General features: G+C 51.8%; 1 protein-coding gene across 1 annotated transcript in view; it reads left to right on the forward strand.

Moving 5' to 3' along the window:
* Positions 1-11,511: 11,511 nt before the first annotated feature.
* ADAMTSL3 (ADAMTS like 3) overlaps positions 11,512-17,235 on the forward strand; it is a 226,946-nt gene continuing 221,222 nt past the window's right edge. Inside the window, exon 1 of the mRNA XM_040257464.1 lies at positions 11,512-11,615. Coding sequence (XP_040113398.1) covers positions 11,547-11,615 — 69 coding nt within the window. The 5' untranslated portion in view covers positions 11,512-11,546. The remainder of the gene's footprint in view (positions 11,616-17,235) is intronic.

Here is a 17,235-nt window from a genome sequence, read left to right on the forward strand (position 1 = left end):
GCAGCGCAGGAGAAAATTCTTTGGGGCACAACTTTTCTTGACAACTTGTAGGAAAACTGGTATCACATTTTTAAACAGTGAAGTGTACAGAGTATTTTGCACTCTGTTCTTTTTGCTCAAATGAATCAATTCTGGAATAAAAGCTTGGTCTGGAATTGTCAGAGATGATGTGCTAGGTGTGAACTTTTTTTATTGAAGGATAATTGCTTTCCAGTGTTGTCATGGTCTCTGCCATATATCAATGCAAATCAGTTATATATAAATATAAATATAAATATATATATACACACCTTGCCTGGAAAATCTCATGGACAGAGGAGCCTGGTGGGCTGCAGTCCACGGGGTCGCAAAGAGTCAGGCACGACTGAGCGACTAACACTTTCTTGCTTACATATATATACATGTGTGTGTGTGTGTGTGTGTGTGTGTATGCATGGGAGTGATTATTAATATATATATATATATAGATAGATATATATATCTCCCCACCCTCTTGGGCCTCCCACCCTCTAAGGTGGAGCACCAGGCTGGGCTCCCTGTGCTATATAGCAGCTTCCCGCTGCCCCACCCACTAGTTATCTATTTTACTTCCCTGGTGGCTCAGACGGTAAAGCGTCTGCCTACAATGCAGGAGACCCGGGTTCAATTCCTGGGTCAGGAAGATCTCCTGGAGAAGGAAATGGCAACCCACTCCAGTATTCTTGCCTGGAGAATCCCATGGATGGAGAAGCCTGGTGGGCTACAGTCCATGGGGTTGCAAAGAGTCAGACACGACTGAGCGACTTCACTTTCACCTTCACCTTGAGCCTCCCACCCTCTAAGGTGGAGCGTTACAGAGCGCCAGGTTTGGCTCCCTGTGCTATATAGCAGCTTCCTGCTGCTCCACCCACTAGTTATCTATTTTACACCTGTTATGTAAATTGGTACAGCCACTATGTAGAAGAGTTCGAAGATTCCTTAACAAACTAGAAATAAAAGTACCATCAGTTCAGTTCAGTTCAGTCGCTCAGTTCGTGTCCGACTCTTTGTGACCCCATGAACTGCAGTAGGCCAGGCCTCCCTGTCCATCACCAACTCCTGGAGTCTACCCAAACCCATGTGCATCGAGTTGGTGATGCCATCCAACTATCTCATCCTCTGTCATCCCCTTCTCCTCCTGCCCTCAATCTTTCCCAGCATCAGGGTCTTTTCAAATGAGTCAGCTCTTCGCATCAGGTGGCCAAAGTATTGGAGTTTCAGCTTCAGCATCAGTCCTTCCAATGACTATTCAGGACTGATCTCCTTTAGGATGGACTGGTTTGATCTCCTTGCAGTCCAAGGGACTCTCAAGAGTCTTCTGCAACACCACAGTTCAAAAGCATAAATTCTTTGGCGCTCAGCTTTCTTTATAGTCCAACTCTCACATCCATACATGACCACTGGAGAAACCAAAGCCTTGACTAGACGGACCTTTGTTGTAGTCCCACTGCTGGACATATACCCTGAGAGAACCATAATCGAAAAAGACACATGTACCCCAATGTTCAATGCAGGACTGTTCATGACACGTGTGAACTTTTCAGGAAGTTAAAGGTGACTTGTTAAAGGAATAGATGGTGCCTGCCTTTGTTTTCTTTTTCTTACAGTTTAGCCCTTTGATGAGTGACTTTTCCTGAAATGTAGCCTGTACTTCCATACATCCATAAACTTAATGTGATGAACAAGGGCATTTGTAGATAACCTGAGTTCACGAGCATGAACAAAGCCCTTGCAGTGACCCTCTGATCCTCTCAGGCTCTACCAGTGTGAACAAAACTGTACCAGACTTATGGTGTCTTTTACTTCTTTTGTGCCTTTTACAGGTTTTCTGTAGCATCTTTAGGCTGCCAGTATCCCTTTTCTGAGTAGGGATTCTGTCCCATTCTAACTCAGTTCAGTTCAGTTCAGTCGCTCAGTTGTGTCCGACTCCTTGCGACCCCATGAATCCCAGCATGCCAGGCCTCCCTGTCCATCACCATCTCCTAGAGTTCACTCAGACTCATGTCCATCGAGTCAGTGATGCCATCCAGCCATCTCATCCTCTGTTGTCCCCTTCTCCTCCTGCCCCCAATCCCTCCCAGCATCAGAGTCTTTTCCAATGAGTCAACTCTTCGCATGAAGTGGCCAAAGTACTGGAGTTTCAGCTTTAGCATCAGTCCTTCCAAAGAAATCCCAGGGCTGACCTCCTTTAGAATGGACTGGTTGGATCTCCTTGCAGTCCAAGGGACTCTCAAGAGTCTTCTCCAACACCACAGTTCAAAAGCATCAATTCTTTAGCGCTCAGCCTTCTTCACAGTCCAACTCTCACATCCATACATGACCACAGGAAAAACCATAGCCTTGACTAGATGGACCTTAGTCGGCAAAGTAATGTCTCTGCTTTTGAATATGCTATCTAGGTTGGTCATAACTTTTCTTCCAAGGAGTAAGCGTCTTTTAATTTCATGGCTAATTTTGTCTTGAAAACTAGATGAACAAACTTGTCAGAATTATGTGCAAAGAAAGAAGCCGTAGTCTCAAATGAGGCCTAAGTATTTGCTTGTATGCAATAAGCTTATGGGCTTTCCCCTGGCTCAGTGGTAAAGAATCCACCTGAAGTTCAGGAGAGGAAGGTTTGATCCCTGGGTCAGCAAGATCCCCTGGAGAAGGAAATGGCAACCCACTCCAGTATTCCTGCCTGGGAAACCTCCTGGACAGAGGAGCCTGGTGGGCTACAGTCCATAGGGTCGTGAAGACTGGGACATGACTGAGCACAAAACACACACTTACACATACAATCAGAGTATGAGATGCACGTAAAACGGTCAGGTCAGCCCCTTCCTAGCCCTAGAGGCCACGTGAAGTTAGCCTTGGGTCTGGGGCCTGGAGAGTTTGCTGGCCCAGAGAAGGGTCACCAAAATCCACCTATTCCTTTGCAACACTTTGGGGGACTAAAGCTCTCCCCTGCCCAACCCCAAAGCTTCGGAGCTTTCTAGAAAGTCTGTCCAACACCACCTCACTCTCCTGACAGAGATTCTGACTGGCTCAGACCTCCAGTGCTACAGAAGTACGAATGCCCAAGCCTCCTGCCTTGACATGATGGATCTAGTACCTCTAAGAAGTCCTGAAATCATGGATCCGGCTCCCCAAGGGGCTCCCTGGGGATCTAGGTGCAGGACAAGAGCAGAAACCAAGAATGAGGGTGTGCCAAAGCGCACAGAGCCCCTCGCCAAGTAGGACCTTCACTCTTGTCACACACCTCTTCCCAAGGGCTTTTTTTTTTTTTGCTTATGAGGCAGGAGACTTGAACACTTTTTATGAAGCAAATTTCTGTTCCAAAGACGGGCTCTGGACAGACAGAAAACTACCACCTCTAGCTGAGCTTGTTTTCCATGTGGGGTGGGGAACACCTGAGAAGGGTGTGCGAGATGCTGTTGGGGCAGATGCTCTGTCCAAACCCTCGTCATGGGAACATACACCCACCTCCCATTTATGTGAGCGTGGCAGGCAGGGGCTTAAAGCCGGGACCTTCTCTGAAGCATCCATTTTGGCCTATGAGAGTGAGGCAGGAGAGAGATGGGCCCCAGGCTGAGCTGCTGGAGTTCCTCCCCGGTGGACAGATGCCCCAAAATAGCAGGAGTGTGGGAAGAGCTTGAGTCCTGCCCAGATAAAAGACCACATATTCCTCATTCTCAAGGTCTAGGAAATCTTCCCAACTACACCTGCGCAGAAAGGCTGCTCGAAGGTGAAAAAGGGAGGGGGCACCACGCCATAGTAGCTGATGTCAACCCACCCACAGCCCTCTTCACTAGAATCCATCTTGGCTAAGAGAGTGGGTCAACCTGGGAGGATCCTGAGATGTACCATATACGGACTCAGAACCAGGCAAAGCGAGACGACTGGCCAAAGGAAACCCAGAACTGCTCCGTAAAAGTGACTCAAACTACCATGAGGGCATGACTCTGTCTCTGAGCCTGCCTGTGTGTCTATCCACACGTACCCTTGTGCACAGGCTGTCTCTGCTCTCCACCCATCCCTATTTGTGCCCCCTGCTCCCTTCCAGGTCTTTCCTGTAAAAGCACTCCCCAGGCAAATTCACACCTGGAAGATACCATGCTCACCTAATGTTTCCCCAGTGGATGTTCCGTGCCTTCTGCAGTCAACTCTAACTTCTCTAGGATTTGTCTCCAAGGGCTCCTGTTTGCCAAGCCTCCAGCACAGTCTTGAGTGTGCTTCCCAAGCCCATCTACAAGACCCGCAACCAGAAAGAGTAATTCTGTTATCAGGAACAAATTCAGGCCAAAGCCCTGACGTGACGTCACTTCTCAGGGTAAAATTCACACATACCCCAACAGCAGCATCACTGGTAGGAACTTCCTGGTCCTCTCTGTATGTTGTTGTTGTTTAGCCACTAAGTCGTGACCGACTCTTTGTGACCCCATGGACCATAGCCCACCAGGCTCCTCTGTCCACGGGATTTCCCGGACAGGAATACAGGAATGGGTTTCCATTTCTTTCTCTACCTCTCTATATATCTCTGATACAAATGTTGCATTGTTGTGTTTGTCTGGTTGTGGTCAGTAGACAATGCTGGGAGCATGCTTAGGAAACGAGACGGATAAGGGAGACTGGGAATGCAGGAGGATGGATTTTAGGGAGGAAATGGAACTTGGTTTCTTAGACCTCTCCAAATTGAAAGGCATTGCCTTTGTCCCCAGGTGGTGGGGGTTCTCATGTGGGGAGAGTCCAGGAGCTAGGCAGTGAGGGGTCTGAATCCCACCCCCCTCCCCTCCCCTCCCCCACCCACCAGAGAGAGATTGGTTCTGCAGTCCCACCCAGAAGCCTGATCAGACAGATATGGCTTTTAGGGGGTCCATTCCCTTCTGTTCTTTCCATTCCCCAAACTTCCCCACCTCCATGTCTTTGGCAATGTCTTGTTTAAACACTGTGGCAGGTTTCAGGGGAAAGGGGAGTGGGTGGCAGCGGGGAGTAGGTACAGGGACTGAAGGATGGCTCTGCATTTATACTTGGGTAGAGTGATGGAGGAGAGCTCTCTGGGGGTGATTAGACGGTGAATCTGGGGACAGGACCTGTGAGGTTCAGCCCACCCTCCCAGACTTGGGGAGTTTGCTATCCTACTGTAACAGGAAAGAGCATGCCTGACTCCATGTTGGATCTGTTTCTTTTAAGCTTTGCTTCCTGTTGCTTTTGGTACTCTCATCACTAAAAGGATGCTGTCTGTGGCTGTAAGCACACATAATGGCCTGCCTTAGGGAACCCTGCCCCTCTGCCTGATGTTAAACTAAAGTACCTTTGTTCAGCTCCCAGGGAGACACCCTGACCCCTGAAGAAATTAATACATCTTCTCCTAGCTCCCCAGTGCTGGTCAAGCCAGGAGATATTCTGCAAGACCCATGGCCTTTTAATTTTACTTCCTCATCTCTTCCTTCTCTCTGTTCTATAAAAGAAACTGGCATCCAGACCCCATAAGATGGTACTCTAGTCCTCCATCTTCTCAGATGCCTGGCTTCTGAATAAAGTCACTATTCCTTGCCTCAACACCTGGTCTGTTGATTATGGGCCTGCTGTGAGGCGAGCAGACAGAGCTTGGATGGGTAACACTAACTCACAGTGCCTTAATGGCACTCACAGGACTGACTACTCAACCCGCCAGGGTGAGCAGGAAGGGGAACTTCCATCAGAGAACTGGTGATGCTTTGCCTTCTGCTTTTCACCAGTTCCCTGATTGTTCTCCCAACTGTTCCCTGAGGGGGCTGGCCTGATGTTCCCCGGCATTTGTGGGAGAGAAAGGCTCATCCCTGGCCTCCTCCTTGGTGTGAGCAGTCCCTGGAGGCTGACTCCAGAGTCAAGAGTGTGCCAAGGAACGTGAGACAGGAAGTCCTCGCTGAGCCATTAATACCTGAGAGCCCAGCAGCTCAAATGCTTCCAACAACCCCACCCTCCTCCACTGCAGGAGCCTTCTTGGTGCCTTCCTGAGTCAGAGCAAGTGCCCAGCTGCTACTGCACAAGCATAAGCTCTCTTTGAATTCTCCATTTCATTTGGAATATTCATGTGATTTTTGTAATAGGCTCTATTTTGGAATGTGAATGACGTGAGATGCGGTATTGTCTAGTTGCTAAGAACATGTGGTGTCTAAACCTTTACATCAGTCTCCTAGTTTGTGAAGTGGAATAAACATGATACTTACCCCATAGGCTGGTGTGAAAGTGAAAGTCACTCAGTCTTTTACTCAGTCTTTGTGACCCCATGGACTATATAGTTCATGGAATTCTCTAGGCCAGAATACTGGAGTGGGTAGCCATTCCCTTCTCCAGGGGATCTTTCCAACCCAGGGATCAAACCCAGGTCTCCCACATTGCATGCAGATTCTTTACCAGCTGAGCTACCAGGGAAGTCCAAGAATACTGGGGTGGGTAGCCTATCCCTTCTCCAGCAGATCTTCCTGACCCAGGAATTGAACCAAGAGCTCCTGCATCACAGGTGGATTCTTTACCAGTTGAGCTACCAGGGGCTGGTGTAAGGACAGAGTTAATACCAGCGAAGTACCTGGAACAGAGTCTGGTATATTGTGTTTGGAATCATTATTCCTCAACCATACCGTGACAGGGGCATCCCAGGTGGCTCAGTGGTGAAGAATATGCCTACCGTGCAGGAGACATGGGTTTGATCCTTGGTTCTGGAAGATTCCTTGGAGAAGAAAATGGCAACCCACTCCACCTTGCCTGGAGAATCCCCATGGACAGAGGAGCCTGGCAGGCTACAGTCCATGGGGTCACAAAGAGTCGGACCTGACTGAACAATTGACCATGCAGGCATGTTATGCTCAGCTCAGGCTTTGAGTTTACATCTTGACAGGAGAAGCACACACAGTCAATCCTCATTATTTGCAGATTCCGTATCTGCGAACTTGCCTACTTGCTAAAATGTATTTGCAGTCCCCCATATCAAGATTTGCAGCACATTCATGGTTCTCTGATGAGGGGTGAAATTTTGAGTTACCTGATATACGTGTTCCTAGCTCAGGTTCATGCAGGCCCCATGTTCCACCTTGTTTCAGCTCTCATACTGTAAACAAACATTCTCTGATGGCCTATTCAGTGCCACTTTTCACGTTTTATTCTTTTTTTTTTTCCCTTGGTGATTCTGTTTAAAATGGCCCTCAAGAGCAGTGCTGATTTGCTCTCTCATGCTCCAAAGCAGAGGAATCCTGCGATGTGCCCTGTGGAGAAAACCCTTGTGTTAGAGATACCTGTGAGATAAACTTATTTGGGCACAAATTATGGGTTCAGCGTTAATGGATCAATAATATATGTTAAGTAAGATGTCTTTAGTCAAGACTACGGTTTTTCCAGTGGTCATGTATGGCTGTGAGAGTTGGACTGTGAAGAAAGCTGAGCGCTGAAGAATTGATGCTTTTGAACTGTGGTGTTGGAGAAGACTCTTGAGAGTCCCTTAGACTGCAAGGGGATCCAACCAGTCCATTCTAAAGGAGATCAGTCCTGGGTGTTCTTTGTAAGGAGTGATGCTAAAGTTGAAACTCTAGTACTCTGGCCACTTCATGCGAAGAGTTTCCTCATTGGAAAAGACTTTGATGCTGGGAGAGATTGGGGGCAGGAGGAAAAGGGGACAACAGAGGATGAGATGGCTGGATGGCATCACCGACTCGATGGACGTGGGTTGGGGTGAACTCTGGGAGTTGGTGATGGACAGGGAGGCGTGGCATGCTGCAGTTCATGGGGTTGCAAAGAGTTGGACACGACTGAGCAACTGAACTGAACTGAACTGAAGATGTGTTTAGAGCTTCCCTGGTGGCTCCAGTGGTAAAGAATCCTCCTGCAATGCAGGAGATGGGGGTTTCATCCCTGGGTTGGGAAGATCCCCTGGAGAAGGGAATGGCTACCCACTCCAGTATTCTTGCCTGGAGAATCCCATAGACAGAGGAGCCTGGCGGGCCTCAGTCCATGGGGACACAGAAGAGTTGGACATGACTTAGGGATTAAACAACAAGAATAACAACAAATATGTCTTTAAGGGGAAACACATATAAATTAATGTTATGTATTGATCAGTTGACAAGAACGTAGCTCAAAGGCTCAGTCGTGTCTGACTCTGCTCCTCCATCCATGGAATTTTCCAGGCAAGAATACTGGAATGGGTTGCCACTTCCTTCTCCAGGGGATCTTCCTGCCCCAGGGATAGAACCTGGGTCTCCCACATTGCAAGCGGACGTGTTACCATCTAAGCCACCAGGTAGCTTTTTAGCTCAGAGGCTGGCAGGAGTCTAATCCTGTGCTTTCCCCAGGAGCAATGGTTTGGTATTCCCAAATTCACTTTAAAGTTCTTTTGACTTTATGAGAACAAAACTCACATGGCAAATAAGGAGAATCAATTGTACACGGCCGCATTCTTTCTGGTTTAGCCCAGCCTCCCCTGCACTTAGTGACCAGTCTCTCCTCTGCCCCCTTCACACTGACTGTCCGCTGCTCACTTCCCAAAAGATTCCAGTCATTCTACCTGGAGTGGAGAGACAGAGACAGTCTTGGAGGTCCTCCTCTGGGCCAGAAGAAGTCCCACAGTAAGGAAGGGAAGATGGGGGAGGTAGACAGGCAGCACCAGCTCCCCTGGATAAAACTCTGCTACCACCTGTAAGGTACCAACCACAGAACAGGCAGGAGACAACCTTCAGGGCTGAACAGTGGAGCCTTTAGAGAAAGGAGACTGCGGGCTCCAGCCTTGACTTTGCAACTCGTTGCCTACAAGTTATGTGTCCCTTGGGTCTCAGCTTCCCCGTCCATGAAATGGGAAGAATGCTACTAACACCATGGGGCTCTTGTGAAGATGAACTGCACATGAAGAGCTTGGCACGTGGCTGGCACACACTAGGCACCCAAGGAAATGGGGACTGTGAAGACTTAGCCCTAGGCATAATGAGATTTTTAAAGCCATCCCGAGGCCTTTGGATTGATACCTCTGAGATTAGGTCAAGGCCTACTTCTCACCACCTCCACGAGGAAATTCACCCTACTCCGGGTCCCTGACACCGCCACCCCAAATCTCAGGCCCGGGCACCCCAGTGTTTGGGCAGCTGCGCAGCTCTGTTACCCAAGCTTGGCTCATAGCAAGAGGCACCAGGTCGCTGGTGGTCCCTGGTAGCCAAGGGTCTGAGTGGGGAGCGAGCTCACCGGAGTCCACTGGCCCAGGCCCAGAGTGTGCTCTGGGCGCCGCTGGAGGTGAAGGCGGGCAGGCCGGGAGGGGCCACTGGTCTCCGACTTTGGTCATGCCTGGCCGGGAGCGCCGGAGGCTCGCAGGCACGAGCCAGCGGTTCCGGGCAAACCTCCGTGTGGCCGCTGGGCCTGACTTAGCAGAGTCGGCGCCCGGGCCCGGGCGGGGCGGGCGGAGGTTCGGGGAGGTTGGGGGGGGGGGTGGCGATGGCATCCCCGCTCCCGGCTCCGGCTGAGGCGGGGCGTCCCGGCTGGCTCGCGGCTCAGCGGCCGCCTTTCCCTGCGCGCCTGCCGGCGGCGGTGGCGGCGTCGGCAGTCCCGGCTCTTGGCACCACGCCTGGCGGCCGGCCCAGGGCGAGGAGTGGCTTCCAGGAAGCGGGCGGAGGAGCGTTCCAGCCGAGTCTCGCCGTCGCCGCAGCCCCGCGCGCTCCGAGCCGCCCGGCTCCCGCCTCTCACGCGCTCCCTTCGAGCCCGCGGCGTCCCCGGCAAGGGCGGAGGGCGCGGGGTCGACGCGAGGGCGTGCGGGCGCCCGGGCGCGCTGTGCACTTGCCGGGCGGTGCAGGTGGCGGCGCGCGCCCTCCGCTTCTGGGCCGGGGCCAGCGCCGCGCTCCGCACGCCCGGAGGGGGCGGGAGAGGCGGGGCGGCCCCCGTCCCAGCCCCATTTAACTTCTCGGCGGCGGCGGCGGCGGCGACTGCGGCGCCGCGGGCTGGAGGCCGGCGTCGGGGAAGGTACGGGTCCCGGATCCCGCACGAGGTGTGGACCGGGCCGCCCCCGTCCGCCTCTCCCCAGCGCGCGCCGAGCCCGCGCCGCCCGGCTGCACGTCCCGGACGCTTCTGCGGCGCCAGGTGGGTGCTCGGAGCTTGGCGCCCGGGGGCGGGAAGGCTCTTCCACCGCGGGTGTAAGGGAGAGCAAGGCGGCGCAGCGGGGTTGAGGGGCTCCGAGCGGCAGGGCACGACTCGGTTCCCGGGAACTTCAGGACCCGGGCGCTCGGCGAGGCTCGGAGACCTCTGGCCGGGCAGGCTCCGTGTGTCCCAGTGGTTTAGGGGAGAGACATTCGGGGACGCTTGAGCGTGAGGGAACTCCACCGACTTGGGGAATCTCCGGATTGGGGGCTTTCTAGGTAGAAAACGGGCTGACAGCAGCTAGTGGGCTCGGGCGTCGGAAGGTCCGGCCGCTTGGCAAGCGGGTTGCGAGCGCCTAGAGCGCCAAGGGCTGCGCGCCGCGCGCGCCGCGGCCAGTGGGTGTGCGGGACCCAGACGCAGCGGGGGCGCGGGGACCGCCAGGCGGCGGGTACTCGGAGGAGGAGTGCGCGCTGGGGACCGCTGGCGCGAGCGAGCGAGGGGGCCGCACAGTCCCAGGGCCCCGCACTGGCCGCCTCCCTTCGGCCCAGAGTCGCCGCCTCAGGTCGGAAACAGCAGCACATTTGCGGATCGCATTAGGCCAGGCCCTTAATGCTTTCTCCAGATGGAGAGAAGCCACCGACCCGCCCCCGGACACCAGCTCGCCAAGGCGCCCGCGAGGCGAAGCGAGAGGCGAGGATGACCTCGGCTTTTCGGCTTTTCCAGGCTCGACCCGTCCTGATTTCCGTGCAAACCGTCAGGAGGACCCTGAGGAAAGCCCCCGCTGCCCTCCAGCCTTCCGCTGGTTTGCCCGCACCTATTGTGCTCGTTGGCTTCTTCAAGGCTGTACCCTCTGAACCCCTCGTCGCTCAGCTCGCTGGCTGCAGGGCGGGGGCTCCAAGGCCGATGAACGGTGTCTTCTGGTGGGGAACTAGCAGAAGGCCTGCATGCCAGTCCTAGAAGGGTCACTGCCTTGCGGTGTGATCTTAGGCAGGTTCCTTCCCCTCTCTGGGTTGGCTTAGTAGGGCTTAGACTTATTTGTGCCTGAAGTAGCAGAAGCTGGCAGGTGCCCTAACCCTTGGCTCCACGCTGGCTTCCCTGAGTCGGATGCCAACAGCCACACCCTGCTGCTGACAAATGGGCTGGGAAGTGGTTGGTGCAGAGATGGCTTGGCTTTTGGAGGGCTGGAGGTATGGGCTGCACCGTGCAGCCGGGTCTAGCTGCCCTCCTGACTTTGATATGGACTCCTCCTAAAGAGAGTCCCAGACAGCCTGTACTCTACAGTAGGTAGCTCCATCCAGGGCCAACACAAAGCTTTCCAAGACAGTATGTGGGGCTCAGGGTTACTCCCTCTGTTGATCTGGTAAGTCATGAGTGTTGCCACTGCTGGGTCTGGAGCTGAATGGAAATCAAATCTTTTCTCCTCTTTAGGCTACAAGTGAGACACCCCCAGGAGACCTGACCCCATGGCTTCCCAGAAGAGCCCCTGGTGGCTGCTAATGTGGCTGGTCTTCATGCACTCTGCCCTCCTGCAGGTAATAAGATAGGGAAGAGGAATGGTGGGCATCCCTCAGTTTACTTAGGAATATTATTCTAAATCACCAAAGATGTAGTATGACTGATGTTAATCGCATACCAAAGAGAATCTAATTTTGTTTCTTACCTCCAGCAAATGGTATTTCTCGTTGCCTTAGCTGTAAGAATAATCCAATCCCTTGGGTCCTCTCTGAGTCCTAATACCACAGTGGATACTATATACAAGGGGTGACTTGGGGCTGCGATGGATCCTGTCTGTTTCAGTCTGGAATGGCTGTCTGCATGTGCCCTGGAGAGGCATACGGCTGCTGGAGGCCACGGCATGATGAATGGGCAGAGCCCAGGTTATGGCCTTAGTTCAGCCACTAAATAAGTATTCTGTGTGTACGTCCATCAACACATACTGTTTTGTAGTTCTTTTCACTCTTTCTTTCTCCCTGTTTTCCCTTTCCCTCCCTCTTTCTATCTTTATACACACAAATACTCTTTCTAATAACTTAGTCACCTGAGTCACGGCACATAGCCTGAGCCCCCTGGCAGCACTGGTGGCTGCACCCTTTCAGCTTCCACTGGCACAACATTGCTTTTCTAAAATAAACTCTGTAGTGGGCTGGCAGCAAGTCCCAGCCCCGGAAGGCCTCTGCCTACTTGGGCTGTGCATAATCTCAGCTGTAGCATCTCTTGGTGCTGGTTACAAAGTGGAATACTTCTTGAGAGGCAAGGTCAGGAGTTGGGATACTGCCTCTTCCAGAAACCAGCAAAGTCTCCCCGTGCAGAGCTGGACCAGGGTGGTGGAGACTGGTTTTCCTCATCATCCTCCCAAATGTGCTTTAGAATGGCTGTCTTGCCTGCTCCACTGGCCACGAAGATGACAGTGCTAGCTTCGTTCAGCAGGGAAGTGTGAGGGTCCCGCACTCCTGAGGTGGCTGGGGGAATCGCCGATGGGGGTGACTCCTGATCATGCAGGAGATTCGGGTCTGGGAAGGGTGAACAGGGGGCTGCCATTGGGACCTACACCCAGAATCAACAGATTGAAAACCAGAATGGAATCCCTTAGGAAGGCCAGTCTGAGCTTCTTGGTGCAGTGCTCACCCGCCGCCTCCACAGGCAGCTTGGGGTCAGTGGTGATCACTTGGCTGGTGGGGCTGAGCTGCCCAGCAAGCAGGTGGGTCCTGTAGAGGCCATCTGGGTTTTCGGATTGCTGGAGGGGAAGGGCACGAGGTGCTCGTTGGAGAAGCCCAACGTCCAGTGAGGAGGCTGGTGCACTTGGTGGGTGGGGCAGCCGTGGCCCATGGCTCACAGCCCCCACATCCAGATGAGGATGCCAGCAACAGGCCAAGTGCAAAGCTGCCCACTGTACTACTGGTTGTGCCAGCAACTGGCCCGGCCCAGCTCCTGCAGGCTCCGGAAGATGGAGTGGAGGCCAGCAATATGCCTGCCCTATGCAGCCTGTCTTTAGTCTCTCATCTTTCCCACCAGTCTCGGGGGGACAGCTCTAGCACTGTATCATCATATACTTTCTGGGCAGACGCCAACCAAGGAAGGAAGCTTGCCTTGCCTGAGAGGCAATTGGGAATAGCTGAGACTGTGGCAAAGTTGTTGGTACCTTCTCCATCTCTTAAGGGCAGCCTCTACTCAATTCCAGCCATCATTGCCAAATGAGAGTGCAAACTCAGGATTGCTGGATCATATGGTTGCTCAAGATAGCTGGTTATCCAGACCTCCTATGTGATCTCGCAGTTATTAAAGGGTTGAAAGCCAGACAAATATATTTGTAGACTGGATTCAGTCAAGCAGTTTGTTGATGATTTAGGCGCTAACTCGTGTCTGACTCTTTGTGACCACATGGACTGTAGCCCGTCAGGCTCCTCTGTTCATGGGATTTCTCAGGCAAGAATACTGGAGTGGGCTGTCATTCCCTTCTCCAGGGGCTCGTCCCAGCCCAGGCATTGAACTCGGGCAGTCTGCTGCATTGCATGTGGATTGTATGTGGATTCTATACTGACTGAGCCACCAGGGAAGGTGCAGAGAAAGATTTCCCAGCTGTCCAGTGGTTGGGGCTTCGCCTTCCAATGCAAGGGGTGTGGGTCTGATCTCTGGTAGGGGTGCTAGGATCCCACATGCCCTGTGACTGAAAGACCAAAACATAAAACAGAAGCAGTTTTGTAACAAATTCAGTGATGACTTTAAAATGGTCCCCATCAATAAAACCTTTAAAAAATAATAAAGTGCAGAGCACATCTAAGTATTTTGTCCTGAGAGCTGCTTTGAACCCATACTGCACCGTGTGTGAATTAGAACATGCTGGTTCATTCAGTATCTAGTGTGAACTGGAACAAGGCAGCCCCTCCCTGATCATGTAACTTGTCATCACATGGCTTAGTGGCCTCTGTACCCTCAGGGTCTGGCAAAGGCCCTGATGCTTAATAAGGCTCTGACATCTCTTAGATGGGCTTGTGCACATAAATAAAGAGATACACCCTGAGAGAGATTAATCAGACCTCTCTGCTTCGCATTTTACTCTCAGACTTAGTGTTTCTAAGGCCCCTTTCAGCTCCAGCGTCCCATGATTTCTGTGACTCATACAGAACTGGTTAGTGAGGTACAGCTTCTCCCCCATTATTCACTTTATTGATGCTACCCCATCCACATTTTAATAGATTGCTTTTATTAGAACAGATGTAAATCTTTTCAGGGTAATCTTAGGATTTCTGTGGTCAGCGAGGTGTAGGGTTGGGGCATGGTGGGTGGAGACTTTCTTTTCCATCTCATCAGATCTGAAACAGAGATTTGTTCCTGGTCAAATGGGGCTGAGGCTTCATGGCACGGGGTTTCGTTTTGTTTTCTTCCACCCTATAAAATTAAAATGAGCTTTGAGGCAGTCTGTTGCCCTTTGGCCAAGGGCAGTGTCTTCCCAGATTGAATCACTCACTGACCTCTTTTGGATTTTTCCATATCTGTGTGGCTTGGCAGTGTTGATTCCATGTATGGGGCAGTGTGTACACAGGAGGTTGTAAATGGAGATTTCAGGCTAGTTGTCTTTATCATGTGCAGCATCGGCTGTTGGAATCCCAGCTGCACCACTTCAAGGCCTGTTATACAAACATCTCTGCATCTCAGTGTCCACATTTGTAGAGAGGGGGTGCCTACCTCACAGACTTTTCTGCAGGAGTTAATCCATTGTGAACAGAAAAAAAAAAGCTGTCTGGCATGACTTCCCAGGTGGCTCAAAGGTAAAGAACCCACCTGCCAGTATAGGATATGTGGGTCTGATCCCTGGGTGAGGAAGATCTCCTGGAGAAGGAGATGGCAACCCACTCCAGTATTCTTGCCTGGAGAATCTCATGGACAGAGAAGCCTGGCGGACTACAGTCCATTGGGTCACAAAGAATCAGACACTACTGAGTGACTAAACAACAACATGTAGTAAAGGCCCTTGATATATTAACCTTTTAAAACAAATGTTGTTGTCGTTCTGTCGCTGAGCCGTGTCTGACTCTGCAACCCCAGCAGAGTGCAGCATGCTAGGCTTCCCTGTCCTTCACTGTCTCCTAGAGTTTGCTCAAACTTGTGTCCATCGAGTCGGTGATGCCATCCAACCATCTCATCCTCTGTCGTCCCCTTCTCCTCCTGCCCTCAATCTTTCCCAGCATCAGGGTCTTTCCCAATGAGTTGGCTCTTCGCCTCGGGTGATGGAGCTTCAGTTTCAGCATTAGTCCTTCCAGTGGATATTCAGGGTTGATTTCCTTTAGGATTGACTGATTTGATGTCCTGTAAACAAGCGAAGTGCCTGTAATTTCTGCTGGGGAACTGTAGGGGGCACCCAAGAGGCATCAGCTGAGAAGGGAGAATGCTGCAGAGGCTGGGAGGTGGGACTTGATCTCAGGGAAGGTTCTCTGCAGCTGTGGTTGGTCCCATCACAGGGCCTGGGTGAATGTTACAGTGAAGGCTAGATCAGTTTCTGCTCCTGTCCCAGGGTTGGATACTTGGTTATCTCCTTGGTGTCAGCCTGGATTTGTTTCAAAGCTGCCCCTCCTCTGAGGATTTGGTTGTTTGGGGGACCCTTGGAGTCTTCTTTAAAAAAAAAAAAAAACGGGGGGCCGCACCACATGGCATGTAGGATCTTAGTTCCTTGTGTAGGGATTGAACCCATGCCGCCTGCATTGGAAGCACAGAGTCTTAATCGCTGGACAGCCAAGGAAGTCCCCTTGGGGTCATCTTTAGTCTCTCTCAGATGGTAAAAGCGTCTGCCTACAATGCGGGGGAACTGGGTTCGATCCCTAGGTTGGGAAGATCCCCTGGAGAAGGAAATGGCAACCTGCTCCAGTACTCTTGCCTGGAAAGTCCCATGGACGGAGGAGCCTGGTAGGCTATAGTCCATGGGTGGCAAAGAGTTGGCAGACACGACTGAGCGGCTTTTCCTTGTAAGTGCTGCCACCACCATGCTGAAACTGAAGCTCCAGTGCTTTGGCCACTTGATGTGAACAGTTGACTCACTGGAAAAGACCCCAATGCTGGGAAAGACTGAGGGCGGGAGGAGAAGGGTACAACAGAGGAGGAGATGGTCGGATGGCATCACAGACTCAGTAGACATGAATCTGAGCAAACCAGGAGATAGTGAAGGACAGGGAAGCCTGGCGTGCTGCAGCTTATGGGGTAGCAAAGAGTCAGACATGACTGAGCGACTGAACTGAACTGGATGAATCATTCTGGTTTTTTTTTTTTTTGGCTGCATTGGGTCTTCTTTGCTGCACGTGGGCTTTGCTGCAGTTGGCTGATGGAGAGTTAACAGCCCTGTGAGGCTGAGATGCAAGGAGGAAGGGATGTGCCAATTCACTTAATAAAAACTAGATTATCTTTATTGAATCAGCTAAAACTGAAGCCTTTATAATCACTGACCACAATAATCATGATAGATTGCAGAGCAAGCCATGAGGTCTGCAGCCTCGTGTTTTCCTAACTCGCTCTTGACCATTTCTGGAGGAGCTCGCTGTTCCCTTCAGTCAGGCAGCTGGAGAGGCCTCCCCTCTTCCTGTCATGCCCTGGCCCTGGATGCTTCCTGTTGCTCTGGGCCTTCTCCTCAGGGACCCAGATCTTCCCTGAGAAGACAGCTGCTGCTGTTCCAACCCTCTTCCAGCCTTCTTCATTGAGAAGTCTTAGCTCAGGCAGATATAAACACAAAGCCAGTCACGGGCTCCAGCTATGCTTGGCCAAATCCAATCTGTTTCCATGCCTCCATGCACTCTTGGGCAAATTCATTTGCATTTATTTTTTAATTTTTATTTATTTATTTTTAGGTTTTTGGCTGTGCTGGGTCTCCGTTGCTGTGCACAGGCTTTCTCTAGTTGTGGCGAATGGGGGCTACTCTCTAGCTGTGTTGTGCGGGCTTCTCACTGCAGTGGCTTCTCTTGTGGAGCGCAGGCTTTAGGGTCCATGGGCTTCAGCTGCTGCTCCCAGGCTCTAGAGAATAGGCTCAGTAGTGGTGGCACACGGATTTAGTTGCTCTACGGCATGTGGGATCTTCCTGGACTGGCGATTGAACCTGTGTCCCCTGCATTGGCAGGCGGATTCTCAACCACTGGATCACCAGAGAAACCCTGCATTTATTAAAAGTCCAGT

This window comes from Oryx dammah, unplaced genomic scaffold (assembly GCF_014754425.2).
Source record: "Oryx dammah isolate SB20612 unplaced genomic scaffold, SCBI_Odam_1.1 HiC_scaffold_16, whole genome shotgun sequence".
Lineage (NCBI taxonomy): Eukaryota > Metazoa > Chordata > Mammalia > Artiodactyla > Bovidae > Oryx > Oryx dammah.